Raw genomic sequence first — 21,137 nt, 5'->3', positions numbered from 1 at the left:
AGGATCAAGGCGTCGGCAAGGCAAGGGTCCAAGGAGCGAGAGGCCAAAGGCAACCAGGCAGGGGTGGGGTTGCTGTGGCAAAGAGCTGAAGGGAAATGCTGAGCTTTTATCCCTCCCAGCTCCTGCCACCAGGTGCAGTGAGGTATCAAGTGGCCTCACCTGAGTGACCACTCCTTGCCTCTCCAGCACAAGCTGAGGTTTTCACCTGAGTGGCCACTCCTTGCTTCTCCAGCACAAGCTGAGGCAGGCCCCAGTCCTGCAAAGCACTACAGGCCCCAGAGCCTGACTCCTGCCCATACTCCTGACACAAGGAAAATGGAAATGGAAGGAAAGGTCATGTAGTCCCAAAAACACCACTTTCACTCTCGATTAAAATCCGTACTTAGAGTGAAGTGCAGAAGTAAGGTTTATAAAAGTTGTGATTTTAGTCCCGTCCCCCTTCTAGGCTGGAACAGAGCCCTGGAATGGGCATTTAAAAACAGAGAGGATGAGCAAACAATTGGGCACACTTGATTGATATGCTTCTTCACAGAAGAAATCAGCTTTGAGAGTGCCTGATGTGCTGCCACCATTGGAGTGTCTGAAAAGCAGAATTGTACAAGGACCGCTTCACTGAAGACTTCCAGAGAATAGTGTCTGCTACATGTCTTCCTTAATGAAGCATGGAGGACACTTTGAAAAATAAATCACCAAGCCATATGCAAGGCTCTTGTAAGCAAGAACCATGATGCTTGAATGCCATTTTTAATAAAAAGTCTTGTGCCTGTGTACTTTGTGGGGGGAGGTTAAGTCTCACATTTATGTTGCCAAAGTTTGTGACTGGTGTACAATGTGTAATTGTTAAGTTAATAACACTCCCATGTAGCATTTTCTCCAGACGTTTTTTCTCTGGCTTCAAATGTAAAACAAGACAGTTTACACGCATGGTCAACATTCAAACTGACTTGGCCATGTTGTGGACACATACACAAAAAAGTTATTTTGTATCAAACCATTACTTTTAGTAAAATTGTTATAGATGCAAACCTTTGCAAACCATCTGGCCAGGCAGCCCATTTTTTGTCCAAATCCTGGATCCTAAGCCAGATAGATCTCTGTTCAAAAACCCCTAAATGTTTAACACTCTGGTTAATTCTGCAACTACAAAGCTGGGCTGCAGGGGACAGATCAGGACATTTTTAGGCCTTGAGACGAATATTGCTGGACAGTCTCTTGCATTTGTATGACCAAGCTTCGGGATATTCCCTGATCTGAATGCTTAGAAAGAGGTTTTTTAAATGTATTATCTGTAAGCCAAGAGTGTGCATCAAGAATCCGTGAAAACCTAGCTGATCCTGAATAGAACTGAGGCAAATTCCGGCATTCTTCAATAGACAGGTGGCATCTAGTTCTGTTTCTCTGTGTTATCTGCATCAGATAAAGCTGTGCAGATGCTTGATCAGTATCTGGGGGTGGTAATGGGCTGGATGAGGCTCAATAAACCAAACTGACAGGTTGGAGGCGCTGCGACTTTGTGGTTCCTGGGACCAGAAAATATGAAGGTGACATGTTTTGGATGTGATTGCACTCCCCCTAAAAGACTGCCACTAATGCAAAGTGCAGCAACCAGAGTTTTGAGAGGCCTTTCTGCATGAAACGAAATCACAACAGTCTCTAAAGAACTGCCCTGGCTACCTATTTAACACTGAACCTTTTGGGGTATACCATCTTTGAATGAGCTCAGAGGGCTTTCTTGGCATTAGCACCCCAGTTTAGGAACATCGTTTCCCTTGAATTTTGGTTGGTGTCTATACTTTCCATCTTCTGGTAGAAGCTGAAGACACCATAGTTCTGCCAGACATTTCACACATGATTTTATTACACTGGGACAGGCAGATGTTGTGAGATCCCCCCCCCCCATTTCAATTGAATTGTTGTTGTTTTTGCTTTTATTGTATTATAATTTGTTTCTACAGACTCTGAAATCTCCCTTGATGAAGGAAGGAATAGAAATCTAGGGCGATATTACCTCTAGTACAATGGGACTTCTCTCTCTCCTCCATCTGTGTCCACCTGCACCCTCTGCAATTCTGTTTCACAGGATTAGGGCAACCCCAAAACACATTTAGGGGCTGCTCAGTGGAAGGAGAGAACAGGAAAGTTCCATTACACTAGCAGTCATTATTGCACAAACAGGACTTAGTGCTATGTTGAATGCAACCCCAGGAAGTGTACAGTGTTAATTTTTGTCTTTCTTTCTTCTCTTTTAAATAGGACTTTTATTATCCAACGAAGCCAATGAAGATGTGCATAGCAGAATGATGGAAGCACCTGAATACCTTGATTTGGATGAAATAGATTTTAGTGATGATATATCTGTAAGTTATCAGGCTTTTCTTTTTTTCTTCCTTGCTGAATGAAAGGCAGTCTTTCTGTTGTTTTGGTTTTCAGCTTAAAAGTTCCATCAGTTTCACCAAATGAGTGAAAAGCCTGAAAAAGAGAAAAGTAAGGTGTGGCAAGATCTTTTTTATCTCTTAGGGCACTATTTTGTCCTTAATATTAGTTTGCATCTATATGAAACCATTGAGACAGCTACAACCATTCCTGGACCAAGATAGCTTGATCATTGTGGTCCTGGCAATGGCTACCTCAAGACTGGATTGCTCCAGTGTGTTCTATGGGGGACTTAGAGCCCTTGGGCTTAGCCTGGAAGATACAGTTAGTGTGGAATGAAGTTTTTTGACTTGGGGTATCCTCTTGATAGGGACCCAGGTGGCGCTGTGATTAAACCACTGAGCCTAGGGCTTGCTGATCAGAAGGTCAGCGGTTCGAATCCCTGTGACAGGGTGAGCTGCTGTTGCTTGGTCCCAGCTCCTGCCAACCTAGCAGTTCAAAAGCACATCAAAATGCAAGTAGATAAATAGGAACCGCTACAGCGGGAAGGTAAACGGCGTTTCCATGTGCTGCTCTGGTTTGCCAGAAGCGGCTTTGTCATGCTGGCCACATAACCTGGAAGCTATACGCCGGCTCCCTCGGCCAATAATGCGAGATGAGCACGCAACCCCAGAGTCGGACACGACTGGACCTAATGGTCAGGGGTCTCTTTACCCTTTACCTTTTTATCCTCTTGATACCATGGTATCTGCTGAAGGAGCTGCACTGTCTGCCGATATGAGGTTCCAGAAGCATGCAGTGTTGTGTACTGTAAGTCTTCATGACAGATTGTGGACAGCTTATATCACCAAAGCAATGCCACAGCCACACAACATGCCAATATTCTGTTTTTAGGGTTAAGTTCCATTAATGCAACAGGAGATTCAGTTGTGGTACTGATGGGTTGATAGACTAGTACCTGCCATGAAACACACATGCGCACACACTGAAGACTTAAAGACCTACCTCAAATATTATTTAAGGCCTGTGTGTGCTCTTCTGAAATACCTGGGTAAATCCAGTTGCAATATATCCACTTGGGCCCAGGCTAGTCTTGAAAGGTCATCAGCAGTACACACATTCAAATGTGCAAGAATCCAAAGACACTCCAAAAGCAGTGCTGCCACCCGTTCCAAGAATAACTTTGCATTAAGCACAGGGTATAGATGACATATGATGCCCTGGTTGTGAATCTGCTTAAAGTATGCAACATTTCTCTGATGAAAATAGGGACATCCTATTCCATAATAATAATAAGAATAAACTTTACTATTTATACCCTACCCATCTGACTGGGTTGCCACTCTGGGTGGCTTCCAACATATATAAAACATTTAAAAACATTTTTAAAAACTTCCCTATAGAGGGCTGCCTTCAGATGGCTCGGGGGTCAGATACTGCAGCGTTTCTCAACCGCTCTTCCGCGGCACACTAGTGTGCCGCGACGTGCGGCGACGAGAAGGGCGATTTGCATTGTCACGTGCCTGGCGGCCGCCAATACGCAGCACTGACCCGCCGGAAAGGAAGCCGGCCGGGTCACGACGCGGGGCGAGCGCAGCTCTCAACAGCCACCACCACGGGAGGATGGTTTTAGACAAACTTAAAGAAGCTGGCTGGATGAGCTCAACCTGAAACTTGCTGAGCAAAGGATTGTGCTGGCAGAGAAATCAGCGGCTTGTGAAGCCTTATTACAGGAGATTGCAACCAACACAGCAATTGGCAAGTGTTTCTTACAGTCATAATTATATAGTCAATATAGGGCGGCACAGAGTTAAATTTTTTAACTTTTTTAATGGTGGTGTGCCTCGTGATTTTTTTCATGGAACAAGTGTGCCTTGGCCCAAAAAAGGTTGAGAAACACTGAGATACTGTAACTCCATACCCTCCAACATTTCTCTGATGAAAACAGGGACATCTTAAGAAAAAACGGGACATTCTGGGATCAAATCAGAAACTGGGACAGCTTCTGTAAATCGGGAATGTCCCTGGAAAATGGGACACGGGTGGCGCTGTGGGTTAAACCACTGAGCCTAGGGCTTGCCGATCAGAAGGTCGGCGGTTCAAATCCCCATGACGGGGTGAGCTCCTGTTGTTCAGTCCCAGCTTCTGCCCACCCAGCAGTTCGAAAGCACGTCAACGTGCAAATAGATAAATAGGTACCGCTCCAAGCGGGAAGGTAAACGGTGTTTCCGTGTGCTGCTCTGGTTCGCCAGAAGCGGCTTTGTCATGCTGGCCACATGACCTGGAAGCTGTACGCCGGCTCCCTCGGCCAATAACGCGAGATGAGCACCGCAACCCCAGAGTCGGTCATGTGTACCCTGGAAAATAGGGACACTTGGAGGCTCGGGGATGGATCAGTTTCATACCTTATAGTGTGATCCTAGCAATGTCTACTCACAACAGGGCTGACTCCCAGGCAAATCAGGTTAGGATTGCAGCCTAAGCTTTGTAGTGTTTATATTGCTATTACTATAATTTCCAAATATGGAAAGCCTAGGGGATAAAATTGAACTGCACTCTGAATAAACAACACTTCCATATATTTCTGCTGTTGTTACATTTTCCTATTTTATACTCCCTATTTCACACTACTTCCTAGAATCTACAAAGGCTAACAGTTCTGAAAGTGTATTATAACGATCTCTAAGGGACGTTAAGGATCTATTTAAGCCAGCAATATGCCTGGAGGATCTGAATACAGTAATCAATTGTGATGCCATTATTAAAATTCTATCATTCTATGGTGCATACTTTGCAATTCTTACCGAAACTAATGATGCAGCTTATTCCAATGTCCCTAATGAGATCTTGACTATAGGTTATTCTGTTTTATGAATACCAATAAAAGCTCCAAACCAAATATGTGTTAAATGCCTAATTAGCGAGGGAATTAGACATATGATTGCTGAATTTATGTTTTATTCTGGCCTTTATAGGGATATTGTTCATTTTTTAAAGTTTCAGCTGCTTTATTCAGAAGTCATTTTCTCCTAAAATGTATTTTAAACCTTGACTATCTTTATGTAGATTATTAATGAAGGCAGGCTAAGATTGCAAATTCATTAGACTGTGATCTAATCTCAAAAGAATAATTTATTTGAGGTAACTGTGCTTTTTATCACTGTGGGGTATAGGGACATGTCCCAGAGCATATTTCTAGACTCAGTTTTATAGCAGCATAAAACAAAGAAGGTGTAACCTCTTCTTGACTTTCCCATTGTGCCTCAATAATTACCTTTAGTGTCAGTTTCAGAAATGGGTTAATAATGAATGCTGTGAAATGCAGCAGGCCATTCTGATGTTTTTATATATATAGAAGCTTAATACATGAGAAAGGTATTATTCTTAATTTTCAGCTTCCACTCTCACAGGCAAGATTAGCTTGTAATGAAAATATAGGTCTCAATAATAAACTTCAGGCTGCTTTCAGTTAGATTAAAGAACAGTTTCTGTTACTTTCGATAAAACATTGCACTCTCCCTAATGTGTCATCATTGAGTTCTGTAAATAAAATCTATGCCATTTGCATTCCGGTCCCACTGAGTGGACTTCATTCTGGGGTATAGATATGTTCTGTCACGTTTATTCATGTTTTATTCGAAAGTTGCAAATTCACAGATTTGCAGGGAAATAACAGCAGAGCTGAAACCGGAAGCAACATTCAATCATGACTCCTTCCAAAAACATTCCAACTACTTCCAAAAAAACATTCTTGTCTGGTTTTTTGCTAATTTATCATGTGCTATCTTACTGCCGCTAACCTATCTTCTTAAGGTTGCATACTCTTGAATTGTAAGGATACAAGCTTGTTTTCCATGGATTCTGGGCACCATTGAAGTTCAATAATTTTAAAGTACTTACCTTTGGTTAGAGTCTGCTAAATGTTTGTTTCAACATCTAGTGCACTATTGGAAATAGTAATAAATAGTAGCTGAACAACCAAAATAATAACCTTAAAATGTCAGTGGGTGGTATTCAGCGAAGTTTAGCTCAGAGTAAACCAACTGAAATTAATGAGCATGACTAAGTTAGGTCCATTCATCTGAATAGGTCTACCCTGAGTAAAACTTTATTCAATGTCTGCTATGCCTAAACATTGTCTATACTAGATCTGCTGTTTCTTCCTTTGATGATGAGATACCAAGCTTCACCCAAGTGTTCAGTTAAATAAAATTGTAGTGCAGACATAGCCAATGTGGTACCTTCTAGGTCAGTGTTTCCCAACCTTGTGCCTCCAGATGTTTTGGGACTACAACTCCCATCATCCCTAGCTAGCAAGACCAGTGGTCAGGAATGATGGGAATTGTAGTCCGAAAACAGCTGGAGGCACAAGGTTGGGAAACACTGTTCTAGGTGTTGTTATAAGAAGGTAGGAGGAGCCTGCTAGTTTAGGCCAGTACCCCACCTAGTCCAGTATCCTGTCTCACAGAGGCAAATGCCTGCAAGGAAACCAAAAGCGGGACCTGAACACAATAGCACTTTCCTTTCCTGCCGTTTCCAAAAGCATACCATCACTCACTGCAAAGGTAGAACGTATCCATCAGAATTAGTCACCATTGGATTATCACTCCCACCATCCCTGACAATTGGCTTAGCTTGGTTGGAGCTGATGGGAGCTGTTGTCTATCAACATCTGGGAAGGTACCACGTTGGCTATAGTGTGTCTCAATAATAAGATGAAACAGGTACAGAAAAAGTAATATTTAAAACTCAATGGCAAGACTGATCAGGAGCCAAGGAAAAAAGTGTTCTCTGTTAGTAGCCTGGGAAAGAAGTAAGTAACGTTCTCTCTTGGCACCTTAATAGTTTTTCTCAGCTGAAAATCCTGTTCATTGTATTGATAGAAAAGGCAGAAATTTCAAGCCTTCATATTTTGTTTTGGGACAGGAGCTGAGGAGGAGGAAATCTGCTACTGCAATCAAACACACACAATCAAATTTATAGCATGTTTAATAGATTTTTCGTAGGGAACTGAATATATTTTAATGCTGTTAAAAATGGAATGGTTTGTCATTCCAAGAGAGAGGGGAAATAATATATAGAGAAAAACACCGGACTAACAAAACATATTTCAATGGGGTATAAAAAGCCTGCTTGTAATTGATTTGCCATTTGTGTAACAGTTCAACCTGCACCACCTGGCTTCAAGAAGTTAGCGTTTTCCTTGGAGACCTGATACTTCTCCTTCTCCTGGTACCTTTTCACTGCTGAAATACAAAAATACATTGCTTGATATGCGTATGAACATGTGACGACATATTTTTGTGCTCGCTTCGGCAGCACATATACTAAAATTGGAACGATACAGAGAAGATTAGCATGAACATGTGACGACATTTTTATTTCTTTAGTTTTAAGGTTTGTGAAATTTCTGGTACTGTTGTAAAAAATGGTGTTTTGAACTCATCCTCTGTTGCTAGCTTCTGTTGTGTAACATTTTAATGGTTAGCGTTTTACAGTAAGCCGCCCATTTAACTTTTGCAAGTTGGGTGATCCATAGAATAAGGATTTTTCTCAGGTGTTCTACAGCCTGGGTGTCGGGCCAAAGACTATTTCCCAACCTTCTTAGAAAAGAGAACTAGGATTTCATCATCAAAAAGTGAACTTGCCCCACTGTTTTTTTTAGTATCTGGCCATTGCCTCCCCTGGAATGGCACGGCCCATGATTCACCACAGCTTAGGGGCTGAAGACCCTAAGAAAGGTTGCCTAGGCTTGCAGTTCTAAACACCAGGAATGGGCAACCTGTGCCCCTTCAGTTGCTGCTAAACTACAACTCGCATCATTCCTGATCAGTGGCTATGCCGCTGCTTCACTACGGATATAAAACATCTAGTAAATGGACTGTGCTCTCAGATTCTTAGAGCTAAAAGTCCCATAGACTTAGCAGTAGGTGCAGTCAGAGTCAGGTCAACAGAACCCAAGAACAAAAAAAGGAAAGGCAGCTAAAGAAATATGGGTGTGCTAGGTAAAATCTGTGGAGTGACAGGCTAATTCAGCTTCATTTGAATCAGCCAAGTAAGTTATTTCTGTAACTGGTCACCTGAGACTGACTGAATCATTTGATTTTGACATATAATTGGCAAATTATCAGTTCCAACAGCAAAGCCACTCATAGAACAGTTCGGCTATTATGTGGGAAGCTACTGGAGTTTTCCAAGTAATTCAGTTTTCTCTGCCATGTCTAAATATATCCTAAATTTAAGAACATTATATCACCATATAATCTCAAAAATGTTATAATGTTTTTTCTTTCCTACCTATGTCTTTTGGCTTTGCAGACTGCTGTTACTAATGTGCAGAAAGGTATTTATTGTCAAAGGTATAATGAGTACCTTTGGCACCGAGAACAGTGTTGGCATGAATTAACATTTTTGTGATGTGTAGCATTCAGTTTTGAAAGGGACCACGGGGATCAATATTAAATTACCTACAGAATTTTGTTTGTGGGAAAATTCTTTTTACAGTGCTGGATCTATAAGGGTGAATGAAGGCATTCCACAAGTTTATGAAGAAATTATTGCTGCTTACTCAGACATTTGACATTGGTTTAAGAGTGAATCCAATGAATAGCTTGCTGATTAACATCAGGTGTGCCGCTTGCAGCAAATGTATGTTTGCTGTGATAATACTTACTCTTTAAGAAACTGGTTTCTCCCCTGTATACATTTACTGCATAAGGAATAATTTCTGTAGGATCCTAACATTTCAGAGAATTACATATAGATAGAAATTTGAGTCTAACCATATGTTAGGCAAACTACACACACACACAGAGTGCTTTTTTTCTTGGGGTACGCAGGGGTACACATACCCCTAAACATTTTGTGTATCTGTTTGGCCTCATTGAGAGGAAGTATTTCAATATGAGTGGGAAAATGAGAGTACCCCTAAACATTTTTTAGAAAAAAAGCACTACACACACACAGACACACACAGACACATACACATATACACACACATATCTGAAGAAGTGTATCTGAAGAAGTGTGCATGCACACGAAAGCTCATACCAATGACAAACTTAGTTGGTCTCTTAGGTGCTACTGGAAGGAATTTTTTTATTTTGTTTCGACTATGTCAGACCAACACGGCTCTACCTACCTGTAACTAACACACACACACACACACACACATATGTTAGGAGTCGTCCTACACACGAGTAGGACCTTGGCAAAGACACATGCCCAACTGGCATGTTCTCTCCCTCCTGGTCGATCGTTCGGGAGCTTCAAAAGCTTTCTTCGGCCCGAACATCACAGCGACTGATACCAAGAAACATCAGCACACTCAGGGATCCGCAGAGTCTTCGCAGTTCGTGTAACTGTAACAGACCTCAGCAACTCAGCATTTGGCTAATCTATTTTATTTGCATATAAACACACACGGAGCACTGCAACATGGCTCCCTCTATCATCAGACAGCAAAGAAAAAGAACAAAAGACAATAGTCCCACTTCACAGAACACAGTAACACAAACATCCTATCTCCATCACTTCCCACTCTGTGGAATGAAAAACATACACCGTCATGTGATAAACAACAATCCCTTGACTGCAGACACGGGGAATGAATCTACAACAACATACATATGTATATGTATATACATAAATATTTTACAATATCAAAAGCCTTAATGGGACAGGTGAACTGGATTACCTTTATTGTCATTGTACAACCTGTGTACAATGAAATTAAATGAGCCTCCCTCCCCCCTACCCAAACACTCAATCTCATTCCACTCTGTGTGCTTATTGAACAACACACCACCTCGCAAGTCAATTGCACTATGTTTTTTTCTACAAAAGTAACAAAAATAAAAACGAACCATCACAAATACTACTACTACTACAACAACAACAACAACAACAACAGGAAGGAAAGAAAAAGAAAGAAAGAAAGAAAGAAAGAAAGAAAGAAAGAAAGAAAGAAAGAAATACAAAAATGATATCAAATCCATAAAATTGGATTCCCTGAATCCCATGACTTTCCTCTCCCCCCTCCCCTGGTTCCTTAAATTTTCTTTTCAACTGCTTATCATTTCTACTCCAAATTATTTTTTACCTCCAATTTCCTATACTATCTCTAAAATTACAAGTGTTCTTAAAACCCTGCCAATGTATTAACCTGTTTACAATTCTTTTGCAAATACATAATAAACATTTCCCATTCTTTTTAAAAAATTTCTCGTCATCTTGATTTCTGAGCTTCCCAGTTTGTTTCGCCTTTCAGCACAGTCCATTAACTTGGTTTGCCAACCTTCTTTGGTCGGGACTGCTTCCTCTTTCCACCTTTGGGCTAACAGTATCCGGGCGGCCATTGTAGCATACACAAGCAATTTCTTCTGGTCTTTTGGAATCTCTGCTCCTACAATACCTAATAAAAAAGGCTTCTGGTTTTTTAACAAAGGTTAAAAATGGTCCGTCGCTATTCTGTGGCTTTTCCCCATGACATTTCTTTATGGCAGATGAACCCACATATGTAAAAACAAAATGGGGATATAGGATATGAGTGTGTTTCTTTTTTAATTTGATATGTGTTAGTTTATTGAAGAATGAATTATGTATGTACTCGTGTCTTTCCTCTCCTTTTTGTTTTCTTCTTTTCTTTTCGTTTAAGATTTAAATGGATTAATGAAATGTATATGTTTATATTCTTTGGGTTTTTTCCCCTTTCAGTGCTTCCATCTTTATTTTTTCTGTTCTTTTATTATTATTTTAGATCTTATTATACTTTTGTATTTCTCTGTTTTAAGTGTGTGTATCTCGATTTGAATGTATATATGTGCAATATAAATTTTAAGAAAAGAAAAGAAAAAAGGACATGAGTTTCTCACACTTAAGTGGTCCCTCAGAATTGGTGGACTCTTATTTCATTGGAGGCTGGATGGCCACCTGTCATGGATACCTTAGTTGAGATTCCTGCATTGCAGGGGGTTAGACTAGATGGCCCTGGGGGGTCCCTTCCAACTCTATGGAATTCTATGATTCTATGTTTCTGTGACATACCACAGCTAGGGAGGCTAGATGACTGAGCTGCCAGGCTTTGTGTGTCAGATTGTTCTAAAACAGGCATGTCCAACAGGTAGATCATGATCTACTGGTAGATCACTGGACATCTGTGGTAGATCACTGGTAGATCACTGGCTCTCCCCAAAGCAGCTCAGCAACTTTGGCTCCCCTAAAAAAGCTCTACATCTTTGCCCTGAAGCCCCCAAAACAGGGCTTTCCTTCCTAAAAAAATGCTCAACTTTAACCCGAACCCGCCAAAACATGGATGGCTTTCCTTCCTAAAAAAGCTCAACAACCTCAACCTGAACCCCCCAAAAGGGGGTAGATCACTGCCAGTTTTTAACTCTGTGAATAGATCACAGTCTCTTGGAAGTTGGCCACCCCTGTTCTAAAAGATCCTTTGTACAATATCTTCCTCTGGCAGCAGAGTGCAAATGTCCTTAAGTGGTACTTTTATGTTGTGCTGAGATGAGTGTGGCACCTTTGTTCCAAGCCTCCAGCAGAGCACTGGGTAATATATTGCCTCATTAAAATGAGGAATTTTCTTTACTCATAATGTGCTTAGATTTCATAACAAAATTACTGAGCCAATGTGATTTTTGTTTTTCAGTATTCAGTAACTTCCCTCAAGACTATCCCAGAATTACGTAGGAAGTGTGACTCACAAAATGAAGACAGAACAGGTATGCTGTTCATTTCTGTTCTGCAATCGTCATTTTTATAGGGAATTCTTGTTGAAGTAAAGACTGTGACAGACTTTCTTCTTTAACTGTCTTCTTCTTTTAAACTTTGGTACTTGTGTGATAGCTGTCTGGTAACAATGAGTTTCTTTCTCCCCTGTTGCCTTTTCTCTGAATTTCTTCTCTCTTAAGATGTTAGGTTATTAGCAGCAGCAGCAATAACAACAAAAGTTCCATAAAAGGATTTGGCGGCACACAGATAAACACAGGGGTCTAACCTCCAAACCACAGTATATGCAACAATTTACTGAAAAAAACCGAGAAACCATTAGTGACAAGACATAATGATGTAGGCGCCAATGAAAAAATGTTGGATACATTTACTACCCATATGGTCATGACCAGTTTGAGGCATGATGTTTTGCCAAATTCTGAAACTCTATCAAGGATGCTACAAGATAGAATCTACTCTCAGGCATACTGTAACAGTTAAGATGAAAGCAAAGTTTTTGCGTTTAATAGTGTAAACTAAATGAAGAGCCATGGCACACAGATGAGAACCAGCTGGAGACCTTTTCTCCCCTACTGACAAAAAAAGTGCATTCAGTGTTGTTTTTCACTTTGTAAATCGGATTAAGGCTCTTTTGTTTCTGTCTTCAGCACAGAGCAAAACTATAGTGGTAAGAGTAACATCTCTGCATTGCGCTCTGAAAATTTCATTGTTCTTACATCAAATGGTAATTTCATTAATATATGTGAAACTAAAATGCCAATGGTAGAAACCCCGGGGCCTTGGGGGGGGGGGTTAGGAACATTTGAAGAGCCAGGCGTTTGCAAGTATTTTATTTATGTAGTGGAGAAAATTGCCATAGCTTGTAGCGTAGGTGTAGAATTTCTCTGCCACAATCATTAATGGCTAAATTGCCACACCTCCTTACTGAGTCACATATGAGAACAAACCAAAAACAGTATCTTTCTCTCTTCTCACTTCTGCCTTGAGCCCTCACTCCTAATATTTTACTTCCAGCAACGGTGAGGAAAGCATTGCTTTTGCATGTCCTGATGCAAGGGAATAGGCAGGGTGCTGCTGCAAAGTGGAAACAGCCCCCGTTCTACAAATTTCCATATGCTAGTCAGGATTCCTGAGTAAATGAAAGAGTTAAACCAATTCAGAAGAAAAAGAAATTATGTAAAAACGGCTCAAAATTATATTTAAAATTATACTCAATTGAGTTATACATTTATGATTGCAATCCTGTGCATAGTCTTTTCTAAAAGGTATTTAAGGACAGTGAGGTCGCTAGCCTTCTGGCTGCCAGGGGGCGGGTGTCCGTCGCACACATGCGTCGCGCTACCGAGCGGGTTGCCAGGGGCGGTGCTCCAGCACCCAGATCCTCGGATCCGGGCGCTGGAGCACCGCCACCGGCAACCCGCTCTGTAGCGCGACGTGTGCTTCTTCCTACTCAGGCGGAGCAGCAAGGGGCGTCTCCGCTGATGCCCCTCGCTGCTCCGCCTCCGCCTGAGTAGGAAGAAGACAAAGCACGCTATGGATCGGCTTGCCGCGTGCTTTGTCTTCTTCCTACTCAGGCAGAGGCGGAGCGGTGAGGGGTGTCAGCGGCCGCCACCATAGCTGCCAAGTATCCCGTATCCGCCGGGAAAACCCCTTTTTTCTCACCGTTTCCCGGCGGTCTCCCATTTGGCAGAAAATCCCGGCATTGTCCCTTAAATTCGATTCTTCCCGGCGGCCATTTTTCTGGTGCCGCTTTGCCCTTCTATGGGCACCAGAAAATGGCGGCGCCGGTGCCGGCAGCCGCTTCCGCGCATGACCGGAAGTTGCGTGACGCGACTTCCGGTGGCGCTTCGCCCTTCTATGGGCATCAGAAAATGGCGGCACCGGAAGTCGCTTTTACGTGTTTCCGGTCATGTGCGGAAGCGACTTCCGGCGCTGGCGCCACCATTTTCTGGTGCCCATAGAAGGGCGAAGCGCCACCGGAAGTTGCGTCACGCAACTTCTGGTCGTGCGCGCGCTGCCGATCCCAGATCTTTACGATCCGGACTTGGCAGCTATGGCCGCCACTGACGCTGCTCTCTGGCCCGCCCTTGCCTCCGCCCCACCAGGAAGAGGCGAGAGGCGAGGCCAGAAACATCGGGGCCTCCGTGATGGCGGTCGCGCCGCTGCCACAGTAGCGAGGGGGCGCTGCAAAGCCCCCCACAGAGCGGAGCCCGGGGTGCCCCACCCCCTATTGTGATGCCCCTGTTTAAGGATAGGCAAGAACACACTGGATTGTGGCTATTTGGTGCAGATTAGATCTGATTGAGACACCCGTCATGTTCATTGGATTGACTTAGAAGCAACGCAAGCCACTTCCCAATATTTCTGGAAATAGCTCATTTAGTTTCCGAGTCAATTCACATTCAGCCTAGCCTGCTCCCATACCCCTGACCGAAAGTCCCCAAACCATCTCCACTGTCCAGACTAGGTCTTCAAATTCCTTTCCTTCCTTCCTTTCTCTTGCCCGGCTGGCACTTATGGGGGTTCCACTCTAGCAGCAGCAATAGGCTGCGGGGAAAGGAAAAAGAAGAGTCTCTCTTTCTCCTCCCGGGCACTTGGTGCACTGTATATCAGCATTCCTAGAGGATACAAGTTCACAGTAGACCATGTCACATGGTGGTAGCCCTTGAAAAAGCTACCCTTTCCCAAACACTGCTGACCCCTTGGGTCCTGTCATGCTTCCGTACAGCCCATCAGGCACTGGAGAGGAGAGAGAGAAAAAGAACATGGGCGGACTTTAATCTAAGCCTGAAGAAGCGTCTCTACCCCCATCATTCAGCCTGGAAACTGAGGTCCAGTGCCAAGGGCCTTCTTTTGGTTCCCTCACTGCGAAAAGTGAAGTTACAGGGAACCAAGCAGAGGGCCTTCTCGGTAGTGGCGCCTACCCTGTGGAACGCCCTCCCATCAGATGTCAAGGAAATAAGCAATTCTATCTTAGTTTTAAAAGACATCTGAAGGCAGCCCTGTTTAGGGAAGTTTTTAATGTTTAATGCTGTATTGTGTTTTTAACGGTTGGTTGGGAGCCGCCCAGAGTGGCTGGTGAAACCCAGCCAGATGGGCAGGGTATAAATAATAAATTATTATTATTATCAAAATAATTTGGTAAAGGGACCCCTGACCATTAGGTCCAGTCGTGACAGACTCTGGGGTTGCGCGCTCATCTCGCATTATTGGCTGAGGGAGTCAGCGTATAGCTTCCAGGTCATGTGGCCAGCATGACAAAGCCGCTTCTGGCAAACCAGAGCAGCATATATCCCAATTCCAGTAATTATAGAATTTGTATTGAGTTCTATGCTGAAGGCTACCTTGTAGGCACATTTCTAAAAACATTTAGGGAACAGAAAGGTTTGTCCCGTTATGTATTACACAGGAACATGTTGGTTCATGTTCTCTTGCATGCATCAATGAATTAGGTCTGTTGGGGGGGGGGGCAATTTACATAGTGATGTAAATCATCACTATCCTGGATAGCTCAGTTGGTAGAGCATAGGACTCTAAGTATTATTATTATTATTATTATTATTATTATTATTATTATTTCATATCCCGCCCATCTGGCTGGGTTTCCCCAGCCACTCTGGGCGGCTCCCAACAGAATATTAAAAGCACGATAAAACATCAAACATTAAAAATTTCCCTAAACAGCACTGCCTTCAGGTGTCTTCTAAAAGTCAGATAGTTGTTTATTTCCTTGACATCTGGTGGGAGGGTGTTCCACAGGGCGGGTGCCACTGCCGAGAAGGCCCTCTGCCTGGTTCCCTGTAACCTCAATTCTCACAGGGAGGGAACCGCCAGAAGGCCCTCGGAGCTGGACCTCAGTGTCTGGGCTGAACAATGGGGGTGGAGACGCTCCCTCAAGGTGGTGGGTTTGAACCCTATGTTGGGCAAAAGATTCCTGCATTGCAGGGAGTTGGACTAGATTATACTCATGGCCCTTCCAGCTCTACAATTCTATGATTCTGTGATCTTGTTGCTGTTTTGGGCTCTGTGGTTTATTTACTACCGTAGTGTATCTGCTGATTTTTCAGTTGCCATTTCACCGCCGCCAAACAGTTTCAGCCTTCTTTCCCTTTCAGGAATGATTGGAATTAATCAGGACTCATGTAGCGACCATGATTAGCAGCACAGCACTATGTACCCAGTCCGATTTAATTATGCACTAGCATTTCTGAAAATGCTTCCTTAATAGCATTTTGCCTCCCCCCCTTTTTTCTTTTTTGAAGGACGCCTCAAAAATTGCCAGACTGGAATGCTGTTGAAATCACACCACAGTTTCAGCTTAGTTCTAATATGAATAAATAATAGAATCATAGAACAGGGATGGTGAAGATATTGTGGCAGACCAGGCAGCTTGGTCTCACTCGCCCCTTTATACATTTGTTACTTAAATAAGAGGAAACACCTGGCAGGAACTACATACTGTACCCAGATGAAAAAAGGTGCCTGAGTATTGTCTGTGTGCGCTGATACTTTGTGTTCAGTATATTTTGGGAGGAAGACTTGGGAAGGGAGAATTGAAACCAAGAATGTAGTAAGCTGGGGAGCTATGCCTAAGATAGATATTTTGGTTAGGGGCCAGGTGATCTCAGAATTAAAACTATCTAGCATCCTAATAACATTATTTGTGACATTTAAGTTTGAGATTTGCATCTCTCTCTCTCTCTAGAATAGCATGTGCAAGTTTGTGTCTATGGGCCTGTGCCCCAAATCTTTTAAGTACCTAGCAGTGCTCCTGGATATATTGTAACCCCTCATCCTTGGTATAGGCTAAGAAATGAAATCCAGATAAAGGAGGATAGATAACCCAAATGCATTAATTTTCCAACCCTAAATGCTTGAGTTTCTTTTGTCTGAACAGATCGATTTTATGTATTAAGTCTGAACCTAACTCATAGAGCCATAGCTTCAAATTGATAGCTAAGTCAATACTGAAAATATTACAATTCTTCTCCACATTACCATTTTGTCCTCCAGGAAAACAACACAGGGAGAAAGTGGATTCTCTGAAAACTTTATACAGTATTTTTCAGCTATGGCACAGCCATTCATGTGCTGGGTTTTTATCTCAGCCCAGAAGCTATTTGCTTAGATCCACCATATATTTTGGATTGACACTAGAAAGCTCATTCCACCTTAAAAGGCAAATAATCATCTCTGTGCAAAGAAGGTGATGACTAACAAAACGCTAATGCCTTGTCGCTGTCTAGACCCCCTTTGTCAAAAAAAAAAAAGTATTTTCCTTGAGGCTAGGACAAAATTTGCTTTCTGTGTAAAGTCTTGGTCCCTGTTAGAATGAAACAGCTGGGAAACATGTGGTATCCATTTCCCTCTATCACTTGTGGGGGGGGGGAATTCACATGTAAATAAAACCAGCATTAAACTGTCACCCTTTGAACTCAGGATCATATACAATATATAAATAAATCTGTGCAATGGGATTTTTGTATTGAACATCTTAAGCTGCATGTTGTTGTTGGAATAATAAATAATTAGCTGAATAATACCATTCCAAAAGCTTCTGAAGATATCCAGGTAATAAGTCAAACCTTCTTCTGTTCCTTTCAAAATGTACTTCTTTGCTGTTTTGATAACAATGTTAGCACAGCTGCTTCTCGAAACAGAGTGTTTCTTAGAAGCTCAACTTGAGTGCAAGATAGATGCAACTGAAGCATTGCATTTAGTACATGCAATAAGTCGAAGTGTGCCTCTGCGGAGACACACTTTTACGAAGTCCAATCCTACACGTTAAAAGGTGACCGTCAGAGAGTTTTGTGAGGCCCTCCCTACTAAATGAAGTGGACTTTGATAAAATCAGCTAATACTTAGGATAGCAAGAATCCATTTGAATTCTGAAGAACATGTGATAGGGAGAGATGATACATTTTGCAGGAGATCTGACTACATCTCCCGACTTTTGTTTTAAAAATGAAAAGTGGCATTGGCGGCTTGTGAACAGTGCCGGATTTATGTATAAGCTAAACAAGCTATAGCTTAGGGGGCCCCCTCACTTGGGGCCCCCCAAAAAAATTAAAGGAAAAAACCCCCAATGTACATTTCCAAAATATAAGATAAAAAAATAAAACCTACATACAGCAACAGTGTTTTGTGTTGTGTAGGCTCCTTTGATGTAAGGAATGGGCCCTGCCTGCTAGCCTGCTCCCTAAAATATCACTGGTTTGCTCATTTCTATATGAATTACTTTGATAAAATACATATTTTGTTATGTGCAAATGGCTTTAGATACCTGTTAGGTCCATAAATTACCATATAGCATATATTCAATATAAAAAAAAAACAGTGACAATTTGTTGTTGACCAAGGACAGCTGGACACACAGGGTGAGTCTTTAAAAAGAGACCCTGTGGAACATGTTCACTCTGTATCCACGGGGCCTCTTGTAAAGGACTCACCGTGTATAAAGGGCCCCATTGCCTTCAGTAGCTTAGGGCCTCATCAAACCAAAATCTGGCCCTAGTTGTGAATGTGGACATGGCAGTAGGGAATAGGTGCTTAATCGTCTTTCACCCTTCTGCTTAGGATTGTGCCCCATTCTTCTATTTGTCCCATGGAGGGCAATATCTGTATCCCTCTTTCTGTGAGGCAGGTAGCCTGGGGGAGATTTTGATCAAGAGGACTGCATGAGAAAGAGCTAAACACCCCTTCCTTCCTTCCTTCCTTCCTTCCTTCCCTCCTTCCCTCCTTCCTTCCCTCCTTCCTTCCTTCCTTCCTTCCTTCCTTCCTTCCTTCCTTCCTTCCTTCCTTCCTTCCCTCCACCACCACTGAAAGCACATTCACAACCTTCTCCTCTACTGCCTCTGTAGCTTCATTTCAGAATAACAAAAAAACACTATTTGACCTTCAGATTCAAAACTAGAATACAAGGCTGGGGATATTTTCTGATCATTCTCTCTGAGCCAAAATTACGATCTAAATTTAATTTGGCTTCCATGATTTTTCTTGTTTCACCCTTCTGCCATGAATAGTGCTCTCTGCATTTCTGTAGCTTAATTTTTAGCAACCGAAACCTTGTGGTGTGCAAGGTGGTCATTAAAAATACAAGGTATAGTTTTCCCCATGGTACTTTCACAGTACTTTAATTATGGGTAATTATGTTTCCAAGGTATCCTCTTTTCAAAGTATAGAAGATAGGAAGAATGGAGGCATGGGTGATGATGAAATGGAATTCATTTGAGGTTGCTTTTTTAGTTCCCAGCACGAATTGGAGTTCAGGAGTTTCGACGGTCCTTGGAAATGCACAAAAACCAACAGGCATTGCGGATATGTACAGTAAATTCAGACCGGTGAAGAGAGTTTCCCCCCTTAAGCACCAACCAGAGAGCTCAGAAAATAATGAAAGTGATGACCAAAAGAACCAGAAGATGGAGTGCCAAAAAGGCAGTGACTCTCCACCTGCACCTCAGAATGGTGATCAACTTCCAGGTAATGGAGAGAGCCTTAAAACAAAATGCATTGAGCCTGGAGTTCTGCTTGGTGAGTTGGAGCACTACGACCTAGACATGGATGAAATTTTGGATGTGCCTTACATTAAATCAAGCCAGCAGCTAGCTGCTTTCACCAAGGCTGCTCCAGAGAAACGGATTTTGAGTGTGTACTCAACGCTGAATGGTCTCAGTGGCAAGTCGTGCCCAGCAGGGAACACAGAGAAGGCATCGACAGGGACAACACAGTTCTGTGTTCTGTCCCCTGTGAAAAGCTCCCAGCTGAGAAAAGGGCAGCCCATTGTCCCCGATCAGCACAAGCATTTAGCTGAAGAATTGGAGTCCCCCCAGCCGCTAGTTAAATGTGGTTCAGTCCATGAACCCGAAGCCCAGACCAAGGGCTTCCTCAACAGGACGTTGGCTGATAAAATGGAGAAGACGGTGCCCCACTGTCAGTTAAAGACGTTTCATCTGCAGGCAGCATCACCAGAAAGCAAACGGGATGAATTAAACCTCAGTATGAACTGGAGCAGCCCCGGAGGTCCAGAAGAAAGGAGCAAGGATGTGAAGAAAAACAAGAGCATCTTAAATATTGTGAAAGAAGGGCAGATATCTCTACTGGTAAGTTTTTTAATCGTTTGTTCATTCATTCCTAAGGCACACAGAGCAGGAGGGGAAAGTTGCCGTTTAGATTTTCCCTGGAGAAAACCACACGTTTTAATTTGCAAAAGGGACATTTGTTGAAGACAAGTTGAATGGGACTATAAAAACTCCAGATTATAAAAACTCAAGGATGGTTGATTTTAATGTAACTACTTAGCAGGGCGTGTATACGTTGCATCCTCCATTGTTGTTTTAAATCTTTTCAGAATGGCGAGGCTCCACTTGTTCATTTATTAGCAGATTAACTCTGTTCCTACTCAGAGGCCAATAATAGTAACAGAGAGGCTTCTGTTGTGTGTTCTGATTAATATTCAAGAGTGTTTACCCCAGCTTATTGCAACAGCTTTCATGAACAGGAGCTCACACAGAAGCCCCAATTGGCCTCTGACCCACATGGAGATTTTAGCTAGTTACAGCTTTGTGATAAAACATCATTAAACAGCGTTTCCAGAGCAACTAGATGTAAGCTAACAAGGTTGGGGGGGAAGCAAGCCTTATCTGCATTCATATTCATTACTTCGTGCCTACTTTTGTTTATGTTTTACCTACAGCTTTTACCTAAAGCAGGACAGAGACAGATCATGAATGCAGCAGCAAACACAAAAACAGAGAGCTTAAAAAAATAGGGGCTAGTATTCAATTGCACAGTAATAATAAAAAATAGTCAGCTGTGAGACCAAAAAACCCTTGCTTTTTTCCTTTAAGCCCTTAAAGGAAAAATAAGGACAGTCCCTTCTTTTCTCTATACGAAAGTACTAAGTAGAAACTAAGATTGCAATGTATCCAAATATTCTCATCACAGTTTATTTTGCTTTTCCCTCTCTATTTGTTTCTTCGGCTATTCGTAATCTGTTGCTTTTTTTCTTATAATAATTATCAGGC

At 42.3% G+C, this 21,137-nt stretch overlaps 1 protein-coding gene and 1 pseudogene across 2 annotated transcripts in view; both read left to right on the top strand.

Annotated features, from left to right (window-relative positions):
- The window catches only part of SNCAIP (synuclein alpha interacting protein), a 118,632-nt gene that overhangs the window by 58,830 nt on the left and 38,665 nt on the right, over positions 1–21,137 (top strand). For both annotated transcript variants that reach the window (XM_060280139.1, XM_035099666.2), the window contains exons 2-4: positions 2,254–2,357; positions 12,032–12,104; positions 19,360–20,213. In XM_060280139.1, the coding sequence (XP_060136122.1) occupies positions 2,298–2,357; positions 12,032–12,104; positions 19,360–20,213 (987 nt within the window). In that variant the 5' untranslated portion in view covers positions 2,254–2,297. The remainder of the gene's footprint in view (positions 1–2,253; positions 2,358–12,031; positions 12,105–19,359; positions 20,214–21,137) is intronic.
- On the top strand, positions 7,677–7,776 carry LOC118077041 (U6 spliceosomal RNA; annotated as a pseudogene).

This window comes from Zootoca vivipara, chromosome 11, assembly GCF_963506605.1.
Source record: "Zootoca vivipara chromosome 11, rZooViv1.1, whole genome shotgun sequence".
In the NCBI taxonomy this organism is placed as follows: Eukaryota; Metazoa; Chordata; class Lepidosauria; order Squamata; family Lacertidae; genus Zootoca; species Zootoca vivipara.
This window is presented reverse-complemented; position numbering and strand designations above follow the sequence as displayed.